We start from the raw sequence: 19,502 nt of genomic DNA, 5'->3' as shown, positions 1-19,502 counted from the left end.
CAAGATAATTTACTCTTTTATAGCTTTCATTCGTTCTTTTCACAATATTTCGCAAGTATTACAGTAGTAAAACGAGTTTTGTTTTTGTACAGTACTAAGCATCCATGACACAATCGTGTACAATAGTTCTAGCAATATAAACATGTACAGTTTTTTGATTACTGTTACAAATGTCGAAGATGGGCAAAGACGGACACTCCGGCGGGCCAATTAATGGACGGCATCGATACGCGTCATGTGTGGGTTGTCCTATGAGCGCTCGGGCCCTGGAGGTTTCTGGAAGCTCGCGGTGGCTTGTGCGCGTTCCCTGTTCGGTCACTCCTTCGGTGTTTGTCAGAAAGGATGTCGGCGGTGAAAGCTCTCAACCCGAAGGCGGAGGTGGCGCGGGCTCACGCGGCTCTGGCCGTGAACATCAGCGCGGCTCGCGGGCTACAGGACGTGCTCAAGAGTAATCTGGGACCTAAAGGAACCATGAAAATGTGAGTTTGACGCGATGCGGTACGGCGCTTTGTTCGCGCGCACGCGCGTGATTCAGCTCGAGCTAATCCGCTAACCGGTTAAAATCCCGCGTGAACACGCGCTACACAAGCACCACACACACACGTTTACACGAAAAACGGATATTCAAGCTGAGCGTTAGCGGTGGATGAAAGAGTGGCTGTGTTCTGTGTTTTACACCATCAATGCAGAGAAAGCACATGGCTGTCATGCTGTTAGCATTAGCGCTTAGCTTCCGCTCGTTATAGAGGGTATGCACGTGTCGTCACTTTTCCACGTGAACACGCCGGAACGCGCCTGCTTGAGTGCTAAAACACTGGGCAAAGTGAATGCTTACAATATCAGGAAACGCAATTCCGCGCAACATTTGAGTGTCTAAGAACACCGGATTCCTTTGTAATTCATAAGGTAGTCGTAAGGATCACCGTCGTGTCCAGCTGCTTGTAGTTTCAGCAAATAATTGCGTGTTTTAGTCCCGGTTTTTGTTCCTCCTATTTACGTTGTTAGCATTGAGCTAACAACGCAAGGTTGTGGGTTCGAACCCAGGGAACACCCACTGATGAAAAATGACATGCATAGACTAAATGCGCTTTAAGTCGCTTTGGATAAAAGCATCTGCGAAATGAAAATGTGAATGCAGCCGTTTGACCACTCAAGGGAGCGTGTTCACGTGGGAAAGTGACGTCAGTACATACCCTCTATAGCGGTAAGCTTACATGTGACGTTAGGTGTTGAATGCATCAGCTATTGGAAACGCAGTAATCCTGGATGTGTTTTGCAGGCTTGTTTCAGGTGCTGGAGACATCAAACTGACTAAAGATGGCAATGTTCTTCTGCACGAGATGGTGAGAGCTTCATTTTGTTTCGTTCAGCACACTGATGGTTATTGATGTCCTCATTGTGTTCAGATGTTAGTCAGTTCATCTGCTCTCTGGAGTGTGTGTGTATATATATATATATATATATAGCGTCATAACCGCTGGTGCTGTGGCTGTGTGCCATGTGATTGACTGTTGCAGCAAATCCAGCATCCCACCGCTTCATTGATCGCTAAGGTGGCCACGGCCCAGGACGACATCACGGGCGATGGCACCACGTCTAACGTTCTCATCATCGGAGAGCTTCTCAAGCAGGCCGACCTCTACGTCTCTGAGGTTCATGTGCACTTCACGTTTTCACTGATTTCTCTGCTATGTGACTTTTCTCTTTGAAACTGACCGGTGTTTGTTTGCCGTCTGAAGGGTCTTCACCCGAGGGTCATCGCTGAGGGGTTTGAGGCTGCTAAAGACAAGGCTCTGGAGGTTCTGGAGGAGGTGAAGGTCACTAAAGAGATGGACAGAGAGACGCTCATCCACGTAGCCAGAACATCGCTGAGAACCAAAGTGCACACCGAGCTGGCCGATCTTCTGACAGAGGTGAAGCATTAAACCTCGTTCGGATGAACAACAACTTTGCTTTTGTCTTTTGTTTGTTATTTTATGCCTGCAAAAAAAATGCATGAGTTCCTTCAACGTCACCAGTTATTCATAAATAGTTTTGATTTTATTCCGTGCACCTTGATGGCGTGAAGCTGCACCAGAACGATCACACAATTAGTTCCTGGAACAACAGAAACTTTAAAATAGTTGATTTCATACAGTTATATTGCACTTTGTGTGATGGACAATACAGACATGACTGAAGAAACGCTGATGACTGCTTCAGTGTTGTGTTGTAGATGTGATGTGTTTGTATTGTTCTTGTTGGGTGACAACAACATCTCAGTATCGTCGTCATTTCACATCAATTAAGTGTGTTGCAGATGTATTAGGAATAATGATTTTGTTTTTAAGATCATCACTTTATTGGTTTGGTGTTTTGGTTTCAGGCTGTAGTGGATGCTGTTCTTGCCATCAGGAGACCCAATGAACCCATCGACCTCTACATGGTGGATATCATGGAGATGAGACACAAAACAGACAGTGACACACAGTGAGATTTTTCAGTGGTTTTTCTTTGTGACATCACATCATGATGATGATGATCAATACATGGGTGGGGGGGGCTGCCACGTCATCAAACGCAGATGAAAGATGATTTTCACAGTTAACACTATTGCAAAGCAGCTTTACACAAGGACACAATATAAAACGCAAACAAATTCAAAACAATTGAAAATTGAGAATCATTTCATAGTCCGGAGCTGGCGTCATCTGAAGTTTTTAAAAGCGGCGTTCTCATCTTTCCACATGTTGGGTCATCTGGGGCCAGTTGCACCAGCTGGATGTAAAAAGCTGTGTGTAAGCCCAACGTTGGACCTAACTACGTCCAGACGTGTGATAAATATTTTCACCTGTTACACCATCTAAAACTATGACCAAGTGCAGCTACGCTCATCTTAGACAACGGGCGGCCACATTCTACCCCATTGAGAGTGACATTCTTACTGCCTCCAATGATTGGAAATGTTAAAGAGGAAGAATGATTAGATCAAAGAAATGAAAAAATGATGGATCAGGCCATTGCTGTATCAGCACAAAAGTTTATAATTTGCATGTTTTTAAGCCTTGCTTATTTAAATGTTCCCATGATGTTACGCGTATGCGCACCCAGAAAGCCGCGTCTCAGTCAAGCCACGAAAATACTGAATTGAGATCTCTTGCCCTTAAACAGACTTATCCACACAAAATGATGCCTAAATGCCCAAAATGACCAATATCCTTGTAAAACAGGAACCCAGTATGTCTTATGTGAGCCTAAACAGTTGGGATTAAAGGCATAATAAAGGTTTAAAGGCTCAGTATGTCACAATTTTACAGTAAAATATTCAAAAACCACTAGGCCAGTGTTCTATATTTTGTTAAGTTGAGTACTTGCAATATCTCAAATGTTTCCAGCTATTTGTAAATCGTGAGAAAATCCCTTTCCAAGCACAGATTGTGTCTGAGAGTTGCTTGTCAATGATGTCATATCCACGTAACCAAAGACACTAAATGGAAAGCCTTCAGTGGAATGCAGGAAAGCAGACTAGAGGCTGTTATATGAGCTTTCCTGTGGCTCAGTGGTAAGAGCATGGCGCTAGCATCGCCAATGTCACGGGTTCCATCCCAAGGGGTTGCACTCACTCAGATACAGTGTATTGTATACTGCAATGTAAGTCTCTTAGGATAAAAGCATCTGTCAATTGCATAAATGTAAATGATTGGCTGAGGTGCCTCACGTGATCCATGCTTTCTCCAGACCTTGCATCTCCCTAGTAACATAGTCTCTGGCATTACCCTTGGTTTCTGTTTTTACTGCCGTAGAAACCATGACAACAGTCTCGTAGAGAAACGTGAAAGTGTTAGTTTGTAGTGTCTATCAAGCAACTATCTTGTTTTGTGCAGTCTTTATGGAGCACAATTATTCTTTACCGTTTGCAGCTGGTTCTGTCAACAAAGACATGCGGGTAAACCAAATGACCCAAGAAGAGTTTGGGACAAGATATAAAGAGACATTAAACTAGGATCAATATCAATGTGGCATTTCCTAAATGGAGAGAGCTGCATGACATATTTTGACTAGACAGAGACGCTGATCTTGCATGTGTTTACTAGAGCAACTGTTTAGATTCCTTTACTGACAGAAAACATGATTGTTATATGGAACAAGGTTAGTCTTATTGTTTGAATGTCTTTTTCTAAGTTTAGCACAAGTGTCATGTATATATTTACTGCACAAGCAGTAATCGTTTTTAGAACATTTGATTAAATAGTAATATGATGTAAAACACTGTCACCTTGTGCGTGCATATCAACACATGCTTTCCCCTGAGAACAGTCTGAAAGTGAAGAAGAGTAAGGAACACAGCAGTCAGCTCTTGCACATTTATGTGCGCTGTGCACAAACTCCCTGTCCAAACTCCATTCACTCCTCTTTTGCCCCAAACTCTGCCCCATCCGAGAAGGCTGGCGTCCGTCCATATGACCTCCCACCGGGGAGGTGGTGGTCCCAAAGGAACTCTTCTGAGGAGAAACTGCCTCTGCGACCAGGGTGCTAGCACCCGTACGCAACGCTGTGTGATTCTGAGCTTTGTGTATATGTGTTGTATGGGACACAGACGCTTCTGAATGAGCCATCGCTGGCCTTGTGGAACTATTGTCGATGTTGCCGTGAGCTTTCCCAAAATCCTCAGAAGAGCGAGAGAATGTTCGGCATGGCCCACGCAAAGGCGTCTGACAACCCCCAAAATTGAGCCGATTCTCTCTGGAGTTAGAACAGCCAGCATTGTGGCAGAATTGAGCACAAGACCTATTAAGGTGGTTGACTGTCTTGGAACAAGCTTGCTTTTGTCTCTGTTGACTGCAATCCCCAAGGTTGACACATGGTCCAACAGCAGACGTGCTTGATCCATTGCCTGCTGAGGTGACTCTGCACAGACAAGTCAGTCGTCCAGGTATGGTTACACTCTCATGCCGACTCTTTAAAGACGCTCCAATGGTGCCTGGGCAAACTTCGAAAACACTCTCGGTGCCATCGCCAGACCGAACGGCAGAACCCTGAATTGAAATATTCGTCCCACGAATGCAAACCGAAAGAACTGTGGCCTTGCTTCAGACCACCAGGCACCCAGAAGATTGAAGCCTTCAAGACCCGATGCTTCTAAAACAATCGCCGCTTACCGTGCACTGCTCGTAGAAAATCAGTAACCGAAGTAATGTAGTCCGTGACGAAACAGCTCACGGATATATCCTGAAGACCTCTTCAGCAGCGAGCTGCACATAATATTGTCACATCTGATATACAACAAGAGTCAAGCAAGAAAAAGTAAAAGTGATTGATATGACGTGCTATGGGTTTATTTGGCTTTAGTGCTTCAGCACTGCCTCTGGCGGTCTGAACGAAAGGAAATAGAACTATCACCATTTAAAAGTCTCAATTGCAGAGAGACACAAAAGTGCTCATGCGCATCTCGGACACAGAAGGATGCGCTTAATGCATGTGCTTCTAGGTTCTCTACAGTTCTGCGCATCTCGGACACAGAAGGATGCGCTTAATGCACTTTCTCTTTCTGAAGTTGCGGGGATCTTTGCTCCTCATGTTCATAACATTTCGAACACAAAGAGAAGAGAGATGTTGTGTGTTTAACACATGGTGTATTGTAACAGTTTTAATCTGAGGTTTAAAAAGTTAATGTGTGTGAATGAGGCACAGTGTTTAGACCGCTTCCAGCGCTGTGAACTAATGACACTCAGCAGCGACTAATGTTACCGGCTCCAGCGATGGAGTTGAAAACCACACTTCCCATCATTCAATGCGTCATCAAGCTATGCCATTGTTGTTGTGTTGAACATATGTGTGGAATCTACATAATCTATATTTAAATCATACAGTACAGATCATTATTTTCAAAACATTTGTAACTACTGTTTGACCAACCTGAAATACACAGATTATTTCATTTGTATGTTTGCTTTGACATGATTTGTGCTATTTCTCATAATTTGATTTCATTTCTTCCTGATTAGTGGTCTTTGACGAGGTGTGAACTATCTGTGAGCTGGGTTAATAGTTTGATGAATATCTAGACAACGGAAAGCTGACACAAACGCAGAAGGTCGATCAGAGGTGTGATGTGACGTGTGTTTTTCAGGCTGATCAGAGGTCTGGTGTTGGATCATGGGGCTAGACATCCTGACATGAAGAAGAGGGTGGAGGACGCTTACATTCTCACCTGCAACGTGTCTCTAGAATATGAGAAAACGTAAGCTTCCGTTCACTTGGCTGTACGTTTGTCTGATGTTCGGAGAGCTGAAATATTTGTCATCTCATAGAGAGGTGAACTCTGGATTCTTCTACAAGAGCGCTGACGAGAGAGACAAACTGGTGAAGGCGGAGAGGAAGTTCATTGAAGATCGTGTGCAGAAGATCATCGAGCTGAAGAATAAAGTTTGTGCGGATAGCAAGAAGGGTTTTGTGCTCATTAACCAGAAGGTAAGAGATGAGTCACACTCTCAGCAGCATCACACGCTGAAGGATGATGTGTATAAAAGTTATTTGTTGAGTCGGTATGTGACGGACATGTGAAAGGGGAACATCTATGGCTCTATTGCTCAGCGGTACTTGGACACGGCTCGAAAGACTGAAAATCCTGCTGTGGCACTGAGCAAAAGCAAAAAACTCATCGTTTAAGATGAAATGTAGACGCTGACGTCGCTCTAGACCAGATATACTGATATGTTTGGAAATAACAGAAAACATAAATGCAGAAGTCTTGAGAGGCTTGTCATGATCAGCCTTATCAATTGAGTAACACAAGTTTAAAGGAGTCAGATCTTGCTGTGCGAGGTGAAGAATGAGACGAACACAAGTGAAAAAATGAAATCCGTGCATTTATAATATTGACATCTAGGGATGAGGGTTGTGAGACACTTTCCAGTTCATCTTAAATGTGATGACACAACTTCAGTCGTGGTCAAAAGTATTGGCAGTGATGTAAATGTTGTGTTTTGCAAAATTTGCTGCTTCTGTATTTGTAGATTATTTTCCCACATGTTTCTATGGCACACTGGATATCTTAAGTTCTAAAGTAGGGTTGTTCCGATAGACGATACTATCGTGTATCGACGATCCTCAGACCTATCGGCGATAGCTGATTCCCTAGACGATAGTTGACTGTTGGCCATTATATGTTGCAAATCAATATTACAAACGCGCATTGCACATTTCTTCATGCACGAGAGCTTGCAATGCCGCACGAGTTGTTCCCGTTTGGCAATCAAGTAATAACAGCGCATCAATGATGCATTTGGATGAATGATATTGACTTATAGCAATAGTTTACTTTCTCTTGTTTAAAAGGTTGCGATGGTAAGTAACAATGTTGCCAACTGCACTGAACTTAAACTCTGATAGAATGCTAATTGCAGTCACACATGAGCATTTTCTAGACACATAAGCTTCTGTCTTTGTCCACAAATCCAGCTTGTCATAGATAAATGCATAATTGCCCTGCCCCTCGATACTATCGTGTATCGGCGATCCACAGGCTGGCGATAGAACGATCTGATTATATTGAATATCGCCCAACACTATTCTAAAGGCTTTTATTGGCCAATTAAAGCCTTTAGTGCTCTGAGATGATGACAATATTTGGGCTTCTGCTTGTCCACTCATCTTTTGAGGATTGACCGTAGGTTCTCTGTATGGGGTTGACATCTGGGGTCAGTGATTTAAAGCGCATCAGATCACTCTGCATAATAATCAGTGTGAAAGGACACCACAGCAGCTTGAGCAGAAACTTGTCAAAAAACAGCATTTATGTCATTGCCAATGCTTCCATTGTTAACCCCATTTGTAAGTGGCTTTGGATAAGTGTCTGCTAAATGTTCACGTAATATTGATGTCTTTTTAAACGCAAGTCACTCACTGCTCATGACTCCTAATGATTCATCTTTATTCACTGAAGATTTGCTCTGGTGTTTTACTGGTGTTTATTTGTAGTGTGATTTTGTTCTTAGTTTTTATTTGTCAGTTGTCCGTTTCCCTTAAACAGCACATACTGAAGCGTATGGAAACCGCACCCCTAAAGCCGTGAAATCAACCGAACCATGGGTTACTTGAAGCGTTAAACGTTGTGCGGGGGTGCAGTAGTCACTGATGTCACTGAATGTGTTCTCAGGGTACCGATCCGTTCTCTCTGGACGCGCTGGCTAAAGAAGGCATCGTGGCACTGCGCCGGGCCAAGAGGAGGAACATGGAGAGGTGAGGCCTCTAGAATCTTCTCTGCTAGCATGGCTGAATTCTGTGTTACTCTGTCAGTGGGAAAGACAGTCAGACACCATGCCACATCATCAGCATCACTCCTCGCATGCGTCACCGTGGTATCAAACCATTGCCATCACTTCTACATGAGAGATGCCACACATGAATCCTCAAGGTTGATTTGTACTGAGGACTCCGTCCTAAAGAATCACATGCCGTCTGCCCTCCTGGCTTGTGACCGCCTAGAACCTCAGTCAAGGGTTGTAACACTAAAGAGAAGCGACGAGATGAAGCCTCATGACTGATGTTTTTGTGTTAGGTTGACTCTGGCGTGTGGTGGTGTCGCTATGAACTCTTTGGATGATCTGACGGCTGAGTGTCTGGGTCACGCAGGACTCGTGTACGAGCACACGCTGGTGAGGAGCTGTGTTTCTCTCTCTGTGTTTGAATGTGTCCAGATCACGGCACGTGGCTCATGTTTGTCTCTGTGTTAGGCTGAGGAGAAATTCACCTTCATCGAGGAGTGCGATAACCCTCGCTCTGTGACGCTGCTGATTAAAGGACCCAACAAACACACGCTGACGCAGATCAAAGATGCTGTCAGAGACGGACTCCGAGCGGTGAAAAACGCCATTGAAGATGGTATGTGCAGAAGAGAGCGCTGTGATGTTTCCGTCACTAGAGGTTAGGGTGGACTCATCTCTCTCGCTCTGTGTGAAGGTTCGGTGGTGGCCGGGGCCGGTGCGTTTGAGGTGGCCGTGGCAGACGCTCTGATCAAACACAAGCCCAAGGTTAAGGGTCGAGCTCAGCTGGGAGTGCAGGCTTTTGCTGATGCCCTTCTGATCATCCCTAAGGTAACATCATGCCATCTCGAACCTGTGATGTAGAAGTGAAGATTGTGTCTTATGTGGTGGTGTTTTTTTAAAGGTTCTGGCTCAGAATTCAGGCTATGACCCACAGGAGACACTTGTGAAGCTGCAGAGTGAATTTAAAGAGTCTGGACAGCTGGTGGGAGTGGATCTGGGCACAGGCATGTAACACACACACACACACACACACACACATGTGTGATATCAGTCGGTGTGTTAGGAATTATGTGCTGCCAGTGCGAGACAAATGTTCCTGTAGTTCTGCTATTAGAGCAAAGAGTAAAATGAAACCATACTTTATAAATGCAGCGAACATGTCGTCCGTGTTAAAAGCATTTTAAAGAGATGGCAACAGGAGTACATTTCCGAACAAAAGACGGTAGCGATCAGTAACTCTGGTGTACTTTAGATGGCAGTGGGTGGTCTGACAATAGCCCCGCCCCTCCTGACATACTTTCACATCACATGTGCTGCGTCCCAATTCTCCTACTCGCACCATGCACTAAAAGTATGTACAGCTTTTGTTATGGAGAAGTATATACATTTCAGTGTGTAGCAAAACATTATGCACGCATTGGGACATACTAACAGGACGTGGAAGTGCCCGGTTTTGCCTAGACAACATTGTGGCCAATAACTGTCACTCACATCAAAATACAGCTCTTCTTTCCATTGAAGGATTTGTTCATTCATTGTTTCACCGGTTTGATCTAAAATGACACTGTAAATATCAATAACAGCTTTAACTTGGCAAATGACCGTGGTATAAGCGAGATAATCCACAGCTAGCCTTGCATTCACACCAGGTGGTTCTTGGATTTTAATGCATGGCTAGCCGTGGATTATCCCTTACATTATCGCAATACATAATGAATCTGCACACCGGTATCAGGATAGTATTGAATCTGGAGATAAGCGTGTCTTCCCAGCCCTAGTACATTTTATAGAGCAAATATGGTCTGGGACGGTTATTCTTTTGTTGTGGGTTCTAGCACTTTTTTTGCACGAACCTCATTTGAATAATTTTTTGTTGTTGTTGTTCAGAGTACGTAACATTCTTTCAGCAGTCAGTTGTAGGCCTAATCTAGATTATTCAAAAAGATTGTTGGTATTAGAAGTAAATTAGTCAAACTAAACCAAGCAAAAATATTTAACGCCTTATATTGTTATATTGTAAGTTGTAGTTTTGTAATAGATTTTTCTGTGAAAGGCAAAACAAAGCAAGCACAATACTTTTAACAAAATGGAAAAAGTGTGTTCGGCTCTGGTCAGGAATTTTCATTTGTGTGTCTCTGCACTGTGTGTTTGTCTGTGTTCATGTTTTTTCTTGTTTACAGGAGAGCCGATGGTGGCAGCAGAAGCAGGTGTGTGGGACAACTACAGCGTGAAGAAACAGCTGCTTCACTCGTGGTGAGTGTGAAGCGAGCGCTCGGCGTGAAGAGCATGGCAGAATTCTGTTGTACTCTGTCTATAGTACACGCAGCCAGACACCATGCTACATCATCCACTCTCTCTCTGTGCATTTCAATAGTGATGATGATCATCGCACAGTCATCATCAGACACATCAGAGCGAGTACATTCTCATCTCTATACATCACCCGTCTCATGTTTGTCTCTGTTTCTTTCTGCTTCACACAGCACTGTCATCGCCAGTAACATTCTTCTGGTGGATGAGATCATGAGAGCCGGGATGTCGTCACTCAAAGGTTAATGTAGTCCAGCAGCGTAAAGAGATCTCCTCATCTAAATCTGACCAATCAGACGTCTCTCCCCATCATCTAAATCTGACCAATCACACGTCTCTCCCCATCATCTAAATCTGACCAATCACACGTCTCTCCCCATTTCACCCAATTGGTTTATTTATGAGATTGTGTTCAAGAAGCACTGAACTGTTGTAACGCACACTTTCATTTGTATCATTAAACATTTTGGTTCAGATATCGGTGTATTATTTGTGAACTACGTGGATGTGAGAACAGTTTGGTAATGAGAGCACAGTAGTCAGCTGTATTCTGCATCTTTATTGATGTTGAGGTGAAAGAAAATGTGTGCAAAACACCGCACTACAGTCTACAGATGCTTTTAATATACATTATTATCATCAATGTTAATAGTACTAATATTAACACTTTAGTATTCAAAAGACTTTACATGGAATTATACTCACTGGCCACTATACACCTGTTCACTTGACCCTTTGCAAAGCCCTCCCCCTTTTGTTATGTCCGACCTCAGCAGCGCTCCCACTGCACTAAAGAATATTTATTGTGAAATCATTTCTGGGGCAATATAATGTGTACTTTCAGCCAAAAGCAGTAAGGCAATATGCATTTGAATTAAATATTCAGGATGTGAAAGTGACTCCGAATAAAGTGAACAAAATAAAGATCAAAGCTCTAGCCCAGGGTTTGGCATCGGGTCAAAAAAAAACATTTGCCATTTGACATCAAGTCAAATTTAAATGTGCTGGCTAAGGCTAATCGTAAATTCAGTAAGATTTTTATTCACGTCGGCACAAATGATGTTTGAGTCCGTCAATCGGAGATCACAAAAGATAACATTAAAGAGGTGTGTGAGCTCGCAAGCACGATGTCAGACACTGTAATATTCTCTGGCCCCCTCAATGCTTATCGTGGTGATGAGATTTATAGCAGATTATCATCACTAAATGGCTGGTTGTCTGAGTGGTGCCTGCAGAATGATATAGTTTTTATAAATAACTGGAAGAGTTTTGAGGGCAGACCTGACCTGTTGAAACGAGATGGTCTCCATCCCTCCTGGGCTGGGACTTCCATCCTGTCTAGAAATAAGTCTTAATAATACTAATGCTAAAACTTGACTCGCTGGGGCCCAGGTCAGGGAGCAGACAGTATGGCTTAACCAACTGTCTGCTTGCCGTCTCATGTTGCAGAATACACAAAATGTACAACATGTAATAATCCCTTCTCCCAAACATCACAAAATAGAGACTGTCTGTCCCCCGGATTACCAAACATAAAATAATGTGTAAATCTCTTGAAAGTAATTTAATAAACGTTAAACAAATTAAACATGAACAAAATACAGATAATCAACTGTTACAACTCGGATGGCTAAATATTAGATATTATATAGATGTTAACGATATGATAACAGATCATAAAATAGACATGCTCTGTTTGACAGAAACATGGCTAAAACCAGATGATTATATTGCTTTAAATGAATCTGTCCCCCAAGATTATTATTATAAACACGAGCCTCGTCTAAAAGGCAGAGGGGGAGGTGTCGCAGCACTTTACAATAACTCTCTTAGCATTTCCCAGAAGTCGAACTCTAAATATAATTCTTTTGAAGTCATGGTTCTTCATGTTTCAACACCTAATACTAAAGATAAAACTCTTTTTAAATTGATTCTAGCTATTGTATATAGGCCTCCAGGGCACCACACAGATTTTATTAAAGAATTTGGTGGGTTCTTATCAGAACTAGTACTGGCCGCAGATAGACTCCTTGTCGTTGGTGACTTTAACATCCACGTAGATAACGTTACAGATGCCTTAGGAATGGCTTTCAAAGACACTCTTAACTCCATGGGCATTAGTCAACATGTGTCAGGACCCACTCACCTTCGTAATCATACTTTAGATTTAATACTGTCTTACGGTATAAATGTGGACGACGTTAAAATCCTTCAGCAGAGTGAAGACATTTCGGATCATTATCTGGTATTATGTTTGCTTCACTGGCCTACGGCTGCAAATAAAACTCATTGTTACAAATATGGTAGAACAATAACTTCAACTACCAAAGATGCGTTTCTCGATAATCTGCCCGAATTGTCTCAAATCATGAGAAATAACGTTGAAGATCTTGACATTACCACTGAAAATTTTAATTCCACCTTCTCGGTAACGCTAGACAAAGTTGCTCCACTACGTTTAAAGAAGATTAAAAATGGCAGCCCCACACCGTGGTATAATGAACACACTCAGGCTCTAAAGAAAGCGGCCCGAAAAATGGAGCGCAACTTTAAGAAAACTAAATTAGAGGTATTTCGTACAGCATGGAAGGATAGTATTCGAAAATACAGGAAAGCCCTAAAAACTTCTAGATCCGCCTACTTTTCATCACTAATAGAAGAAAACCAGCACAACCCTAGGTTTTTATTTAACACGGTGGCTAAATTAACAAAAAATAAATCGTCAGTGACTTCTGATCCTGTATATCAGCATAGCAGTGATGAATTTATGAACTACTTCACATATAAAATCCAAGATATTAGAGAAAAAATTATAACAATGCAATCAGAAGTGAAACCCGCTGAACAAACTAACTACAGCGCCCTTAAGGAGAAAATGCAATTATTTTATACCCGTAGATCACGATGAGCTGTCTAAAATTATTAGATCATCTACAGTAAATCAACAACATGCATACTAGACCCTATACCTACAAATCTACTGAAAGAGATGCTCCCAGAAATTATAGATCCTCTTCTTGGTATTATTAACTCATCTCTGACATTAGGACATGTGCCTAAAGCATATAAGGTGGCTGTTATAAGCAGTGTTGGGTAATTAGTTACTGTAATTTAATTACTTTTCCCTTGAAAAAGTAAAGTAAGGGATTACTCTTATTTTTTCTGTAATTTCATTACAGTTACTTCTGATGTAATTAAACTAAATACTTTGTGTAATATACAGTATGTGTGTGTAATAGTGGAATTAACATCAAAATTCAAAGTCCAAGTTTAAAATCTGTGCTTTAATGTGTAATTCTCACATTTGTATTTTGCACATACTTTGGTCAGTTAATAAGAGTACTTTATGTAGTTTTATATTATTTATTTGAATGAATTAAAAGAGCCCTTTCATGTCTATCCTTGATTCAGTCCTAATCAAGGTTGATGTAGGATATAGAAAGTATTTAATAACAAGTAACTAAATACTTTTTGGAGAGAGTAATTTGTACAGTAACTATTGAATATGTAATTAGTATAACTAGTAATTAATTACTTTTTGAGAGTAACTTACCCAACACTGGTTATAAGGCCCCTTGTCAAAAAAAACCAAACTCGACCCTAGAGAACTAGGGAACTACAGGCCTATATAGAATCTACCTTTCATATCTAAAGTTCTGGAAAAAGTAGTTTCAACTCAATTATGCTCCTTCCTCCAAAGGAATGACATCAATGAAGAATTCCAGTCTGGATTTAGAGCATGTCACAGTACAGAGACTGCTTTGATCAGAGTTACAAATGATCTGCTATTGGCGTCTGACCGAGGTTGTATCTCGTTATTGGTGCTGCTAGACCTTAGTGCTGCATTCGATACCATTGACCACAGCACACTCCTACATAGACTCGAAAATTATGTCGGCATTAAGGGAATAGCTTTGAAATGGTTTAAATCTTATTTATCCGACCGTTTTCAATTTGTAGCAATAAACAATGAGGTGTCACGCAAATCGCAAGTCCAGTACGGTGTACCACAGGGCTCAGTCTTAGGGCCTCTGCTCTTCGCATTATACATGCTACCTCTAGGAGATATAATAAAGCGACACGGAGTTAGCTTTCACTGTTATGCTGATGATACTCAACTTTATATTTCCTCGAAGCCTCATGAAACACAGCAGTTCCATCGAATAATGGAATGCATAGTCGATATAAAAAACTGGATGAGTAACAACTTTTTATTACTGAACTCGGACAAAACGGAAGTGTTACTTATTGGACCGAAAACTGCTATAAGTAACAACCAAGAATACTGTTTAACTATTGACGGATGTTCCATAAAACCCTCGTCGTCAGCAAAGAATCTTGGCGTTCTATTCGATAGTAATCTGTCATTTGAGAGCCACGTCGCCAACACCTGTAAAATTGCGTTTTTCCATTTTAAGAATATATCTAAACTACGTCATATGCTGTCAATCTCAGATGCAGAGAAGTTAATTCATGCATTCATGACATCAAGACTAGATTACTGTAATGCACTGTTAGGTGGTTGCCCTGCAGGCTTATTACAAAAACTCCAATTGGTCCAAAACGCGGCAGCTCGAGTTCTTACACGTACAAAAAAGTATGAACATATTAGCCCGGTTCTGTCAACCTTGCACTGGTTACCTATAAAGCATCGCGTTAACTTTAAAATCTTGCTTATTACCTATAAAGCCTTACATGGTTTAGCTCCTCAGTACTTGAATGAACTCCTTTTGTATTACAGTCCTTCACGTGCATTACGCTCTCAGGCGTCCTGTCAGTTGGTAATACCTAGAATTTCAAAATCAAGTGCAGGTGGTAGATCCTTTTCCTATCTAGCGCCTAAACTTTGGAATAGTCTTCCCTGCACTGTCCGGGAGGCAGACACACTCTGTCAGTTTAAATCTAGACTAAAGACGCATCTTTTTAATCTTGCATACACTACTCTTCCATAATATAAATCTTCAGAGGGTTTAGGCTGCATTAGTTAGATCAACCGGAACCAAAAACACAACTGATGTACTTGTTGCATCAAAGAGTACAGAACAGTACTCTACTCTCAGCCAGTCTTGTCTCATTGTTCCAAGGTTACCACAGCGAGCAGGATGCAGTTCATGGCCTGACCTGATGGTAGAGCGGAGAATGGGAAGTGGGGACCTGACAAGAGCTGAGATGATAGAGCTGGATAAAGAAGGACGCGGTCTCCTGACACGTCTTCACCACAAAATTTCAAATGCTATTAGATTATTAATGATAATCTTAAACTATAATTTACCTTACGAGTAAGTTTATTTATTTTATTTAGCCTTGTTGTGCAAGTTCTCTGGAGCTTGTGCAGAGGCAGCAGCTTTTGCCAGAGGGGAACTGGAATCCAGATGTTTTTCTTTATCATGGAGAGGATAATGTCATCATCCACCACTTTGATCTCATATGGACACCCAGGATTGTTTTGTTACTGAGCTCAGCGGTGTGTTGTTTTTTTCTTAGAATGTACCAAATTGTTGATTTGGCCGCTCTTAAATGCTTCATTTATGACAAAATTATTTAAGGAAAAGCCCATACATGTGAATAAAACAGCTTTTTATTCAACTGTCCAATTACTTTTGGTCCCTTGAAAAAGGGGGGTGCTTCATATTAAAGAGCTGTAATTCCTAAATCCTTTAGTTAATCTGGATGTGAATACACTCTAAATAAAGCTGAGAGTGTGCACTTTAAGACAATATCTATTATAAAACATTTGTCAATATGTCGAAAACATATTGATACACAGCTAAAATAACAAAAAATGTGCTTCTGTCCAAATATTTATGGCCCTAACTGTATATGACATTATATTTACAGATGATTAAACCAACTTGCCTGTTCGTGCCGTTTGAACGTCGTTTCTTACTTTAAAACCGAAACTAAACGTCTTTTCCTCGCGGAAGGTCTGCGTTCGGTAAAAATGAGCTTATAAAATATTTCCAATTCACATTTCATGTCCAGTTTGTTTCTCGTGTGGCAAGTAGGCGTGTAATAAGCGGCATAATGTACAAGCAGCCGGCTGTTATCGCCAAATAAACCCCTTCTGTGTGACACAAGACCCTCCGCTTTACTTCCTGATCACACTGAAGGGGATTATTTCTGCCATACATACCCACACATACTCGCATATAAAACACCATGGCGATTCAAAATAAAATGCATGTTGGCCTAAGCATGTTTGTGTTGTTTTTTTTATTGAAGAATAATAAAGAAATGGTATTTCAAAAGTGATATCTCATGAAGCTCAGTCTGTTTAGAGATCATCATCAGGCTGTACCTCCCTCACAGGTCTCCTCTGTTTTCTGACGATGTGTGTAGTGTAGCACATGACACAGTACAGGCCCTGTCAGGCACGTCTGAGACACTGAAATCCTTCATTCCTGTCAGTTGCCCAAAGGTCATTTCATGATCTTGACCTGGCTAGGGCTGCAGTGTGACAGGTTTGGGTCAGGGAATGGTGTCTTCATCATAAATGTGACTGAAGACTGTTGACTCATGCAGATTCAGCTCATTTTGCTTCAGTGCTGGTGATACTGTAGGAGCAATTAATATGAATTAATATTACCTGCAAATGTTATCATTTATTTTCAGAAAATATCCTCAGATGGCAGGACAGACTGCATTTTTTTTATAAATTCCCTGCATCATATACATATGCACTTGTCTGTGCTTTTATATATATTTAATATGAACGTCTGATAAATTAATATGGCAAATATCTCCTTCACAAGAAAAGAATGATATTTTATTCTTTCATTTATTTCGGTCCTCACCGAAGACTTTTCACAGTAAATAAAAATTGTTCTAAATATATTATATTACAATAAATATTGTTCTAAAAGCAAAACATTGCGTTGTTAAATTGGCAAAGCTCTTTCTATTAATCCTGTACCTTGCGCAACAAGTTTGCTTTTGTATGAATGAAGCCGACTTGACTGCGTCATGGCTGCCATCTAGTCCTGTTTACATGAAATAAATCCTGCTCCCAAAGAGGGAACCTAACTAACGGACCTGTTGCTAAGACAACGAGTCCAGGATGAGCGTCAAAGGACCGAACATCAAAGAACATGCGAAATCGTCAACAATCAAATCCAGCTAACTGAGTTAGCGAGGTACGAAGAAAAGGCCTATAGGTATTTAGTATGAACCAACAAACAAGATCTGAAAACAAACTTGTTACTAAACCTTGCACTTTACTTGAATTATTCTAAACACGGAGGGCGCAGAACTACACTACAGCCTGCTTCATTTCTCTTCACTGTAAATCACAGATAACACACATCAAACACCAACTGACATTTTTTTAACTGCCTAATATTGTAAGCACATTCAAGCTGAAGACATTTTCAATATAAGACATTAGATTGTTCGTCAATATTAGCTCTGTCATCATGCTTTCTATGCAGCTCGCTAAGATAACGTCACAAAAAAGTTGAAAAAGATCTTCTGACCTCCAACAACGGGATATACCCCTCAATCCAATTGCTGTAACCCTTCAGAAGAATGGGCTTTTGTCTTTGTCAGCCCATGACTCCACTGGGTTCATAGTAAGAGGAGGCAAAAAGCGCTTTGAGGTTTGTGGTCCATGCAGCCACTGCTGTTGTGATGCTTCTGTTTACCCTCTCAGCCTCTTTTCAGATTCAAGATGGCAGCAGGCTGAATAAGGTCTATGGACTGAGTTTGCAATTGGAAAAACATCTTGGGGTAAGTAAGACAACGACAGGGGTTTTGGAGACGAAGGATGCTGACTTTAGAGGCCAACATTGAAATATATACGGCTGTGATTTTGTCTTTTCTTTTAGATTTGGAACGGGAGGTGTTTTACTTCTGCTGGGGAGGTCAAATGGGAAAGAATGTGAAGAGAAGTAGTGAAGAAAAGAAAATGGAGGAAAATGTTTCCCAGCTGCCCATTTGTTATATATACTGTATATATGCTGTATAACTGCATATAAAATATGCCACAACCTCTTCACACACCTTAAAGATTTGAACCTGTTGACTTCGTATGGAAAATGGTTTTATTACGAAGATTTTAAAAAGGTATCATTTAGAAGAACAAGACATTTCACCTGATCACTAAATGATCTCTCTTGCGCAGACAGGAACCAGCGGTGAGTCCAAAGCCAGGACTCACATTCGATGAAGCCAAGCAAGTTTGCTAAAATGCCACCCACCATGCTCTACAGAAGCGGCACAAAGTCCAGACATGGATGGAGAGGGTCAGAGAGGGTCCCGGCCACCACCGACCTCTGTGGCCCGTAGATGGACCCTCACCACTTCCGGCTACAGGAACAGCGGGCCAGCCAGGATCTCTGTTTGATCCTTGAAATGGCAGGCAGACTGACTGCTGGAAAGCAAAGGCGTGTGGCTTTGATGGAGAAGCTCACCTTCCCGGTCCTGAACTACGGAGAACTGGTTTTAATGCTTTGAAAGGACTCCTCTTCTAGAAAATTCACTTTTACAAGGGGTTTACACTAATATGTGTCCGCTTTGTGTGTAAAAACAGCCTATAATAGTCCTTTTATATAATCCACATAAACCAGAAGTACTCTCTTCTAAATCTGCTAAACTAACACATGACAACAAGGAAAGGTTATCCCATTTTCGTGAATTTAAATCTCTGTGGTTTTCACAGCCATGGCAGCGCAGCAGTGTTGGGGCCATAGATATAAATAACTAGATGCCGCATTCAAGCGCTCCAGGCATGTAGACGTGTTCCCCATCTCGGAACGGTCCACTGACGTCACTCACAGTTGACTAGAATGCCTCAACACTGCCCCTTTAAAACACATTGTGCACAGAAGGTTTTTTTAATAGAAATGTTTCATCTACTTGAATTTATAGCTGTTTATATGCGTGTTGCTCAAATATTATTTGACATGGTGTCTGTGTTTTAGGATAACGTGCCAATAAAGACTTCAAAAG

At 41.5% G+C, this 19,502-nt stretch overlaps 2 protein-coding genes and 2 non-coding genes across 5 annotated transcripts; all 4 read left to right on the top strand.

Annotated features, from left to right (window-relative positions):
* Positions 1-276: 276 nt before the first annotated feature.
* cct6a (chaperonin containing TCP1, subunit 6A (zeta 1)) lies at positions 277-11,032 on the top strand. 2 transcript variants are annotated; one of them, XM_057360956.1, is made up of 15 exons: positions 277-479; positions 1,280-1,343; positions 1,518-1,652; positions 1,740-1,913; positions 2,366-2,469; positions 6,110-6,220; positions 6,291-6,450; positions 8,138-8,220; positions 8,540-8,636; positions 8,715-8,862; positions 8,941-9,074; positions 9,148-9,250; positions 10,427-10,499; positions 10,730-10,835; positions 10,868-11,032. In XM_057360956.1, exons 1-14 carry the CDS (start codon positions 343-345, stop codon positions 10,800-10,802), a joined length of 1,596 nt encoding a protein of 531 aa, XP_057216939.1. In that variant the 5' UTR covers positions 277-342; the 3' UTR covers positions 10,803-10,835; positions 10,868-11,032. The 2 variants fall into 2 exon arrangements, with proteins under 2 accessions (XP_057216939.1, XP_057216938.1); XM_057360955.1 differs by having other exon boundaries at positions 279-479; positions 10,730-11,032.
* On the top strand, positions 8,248-8,348 carry LOC130570809 (small nucleolar RNA SNORA15). Its single transcript, XR_008965008.1, has one exon. It is a non-coding gene; the product is annotated as a small nucleolar RNA SNORA15 (small nucleolar RNA).
* Positions 10,531-10,672, top strand: LOC130570810 (small nucleolar RNA SNORA15). The gene has a single exon (XR_008965009.1). It is a non-coding gene; the product is annotated as a small nucleolar RNA SNORA15 (small nucleolar RNA).
* Positions 11,033-12,502: 1,470 nt separating the features above from the next.
* On the top strand, positions 12,503-19,494 carry LOC130570597 (uncharacterized). The gene is made up of 2 exons (XM_057360958.1): positions 12,503-18,285; positions 18,380-19,494. Exon 1 carries the CDS (start codon positions 14,606-14,608, stop codon positions 15,506-15,508), a length of 903 nt encoding a protein of 300 aa, XP_057216941.1. The 5' UTR covers positions 12,503-14,605; the 3' UTR covers positions 15,509-18,285; positions 18,380-19,494.
* The last annotated feature ends 8 nt before the right edge of the window (positions 19,495-19,502 follow it).

The sequence above is a fragment of the Triplophysa rosa genome, linkage group LG19 (genome assembly GCF_024868665.1).
Source record: "Triplophysa rosa linkage group LG19, Trosa_1v2, whole genome shotgun sequence".
Lineage (NCBI taxonomy): Eukaryota > Metazoa > Chordata > Actinopteri > Cypriniformes > Nemacheilidae > Triplophysa > Triplophysa rosa.
Note: the sequence above shows the minus strand (reverse complement) of the source record. Positions and strands in the feature narration are given on the sequence as shown.

What these genes read in the sequence shown, in the direction of transcription:
- cct6a (XM_057360956.1), top strand. Translation starts at nt 343, where the DNA reads ATGTCGGCGGTGAAAGCTCTCAACCCGAAGGCGGAGGTGGCGCGGGCT. An exon ending in GAAAAACGCCATTGAAGATG is followed by an intron (nt 8,863 to 8,940) that starts GTATGTGCAGAA and finishes CTCTGTGTGAAG; the next exon opens with GTTCGGTGGTGGCCGGGGCC. An exon ending in AAACAGCTGCTTCACTCGTG is followed by an intron (nt 10,500 to 10,729) that starts GTGAGTGTGAAG and finishes TGCTTCACACAG; the next exon opens with CACTGTCATCGCCAGTAACA.
- LOC130570597 (XM_057360958.1), top strand. Translation starts at nt 14,606, where the DNA reads ATGCTACCTCTAGGAGATATAATAAAGCGACACGGAGTTAGCTTTCAC.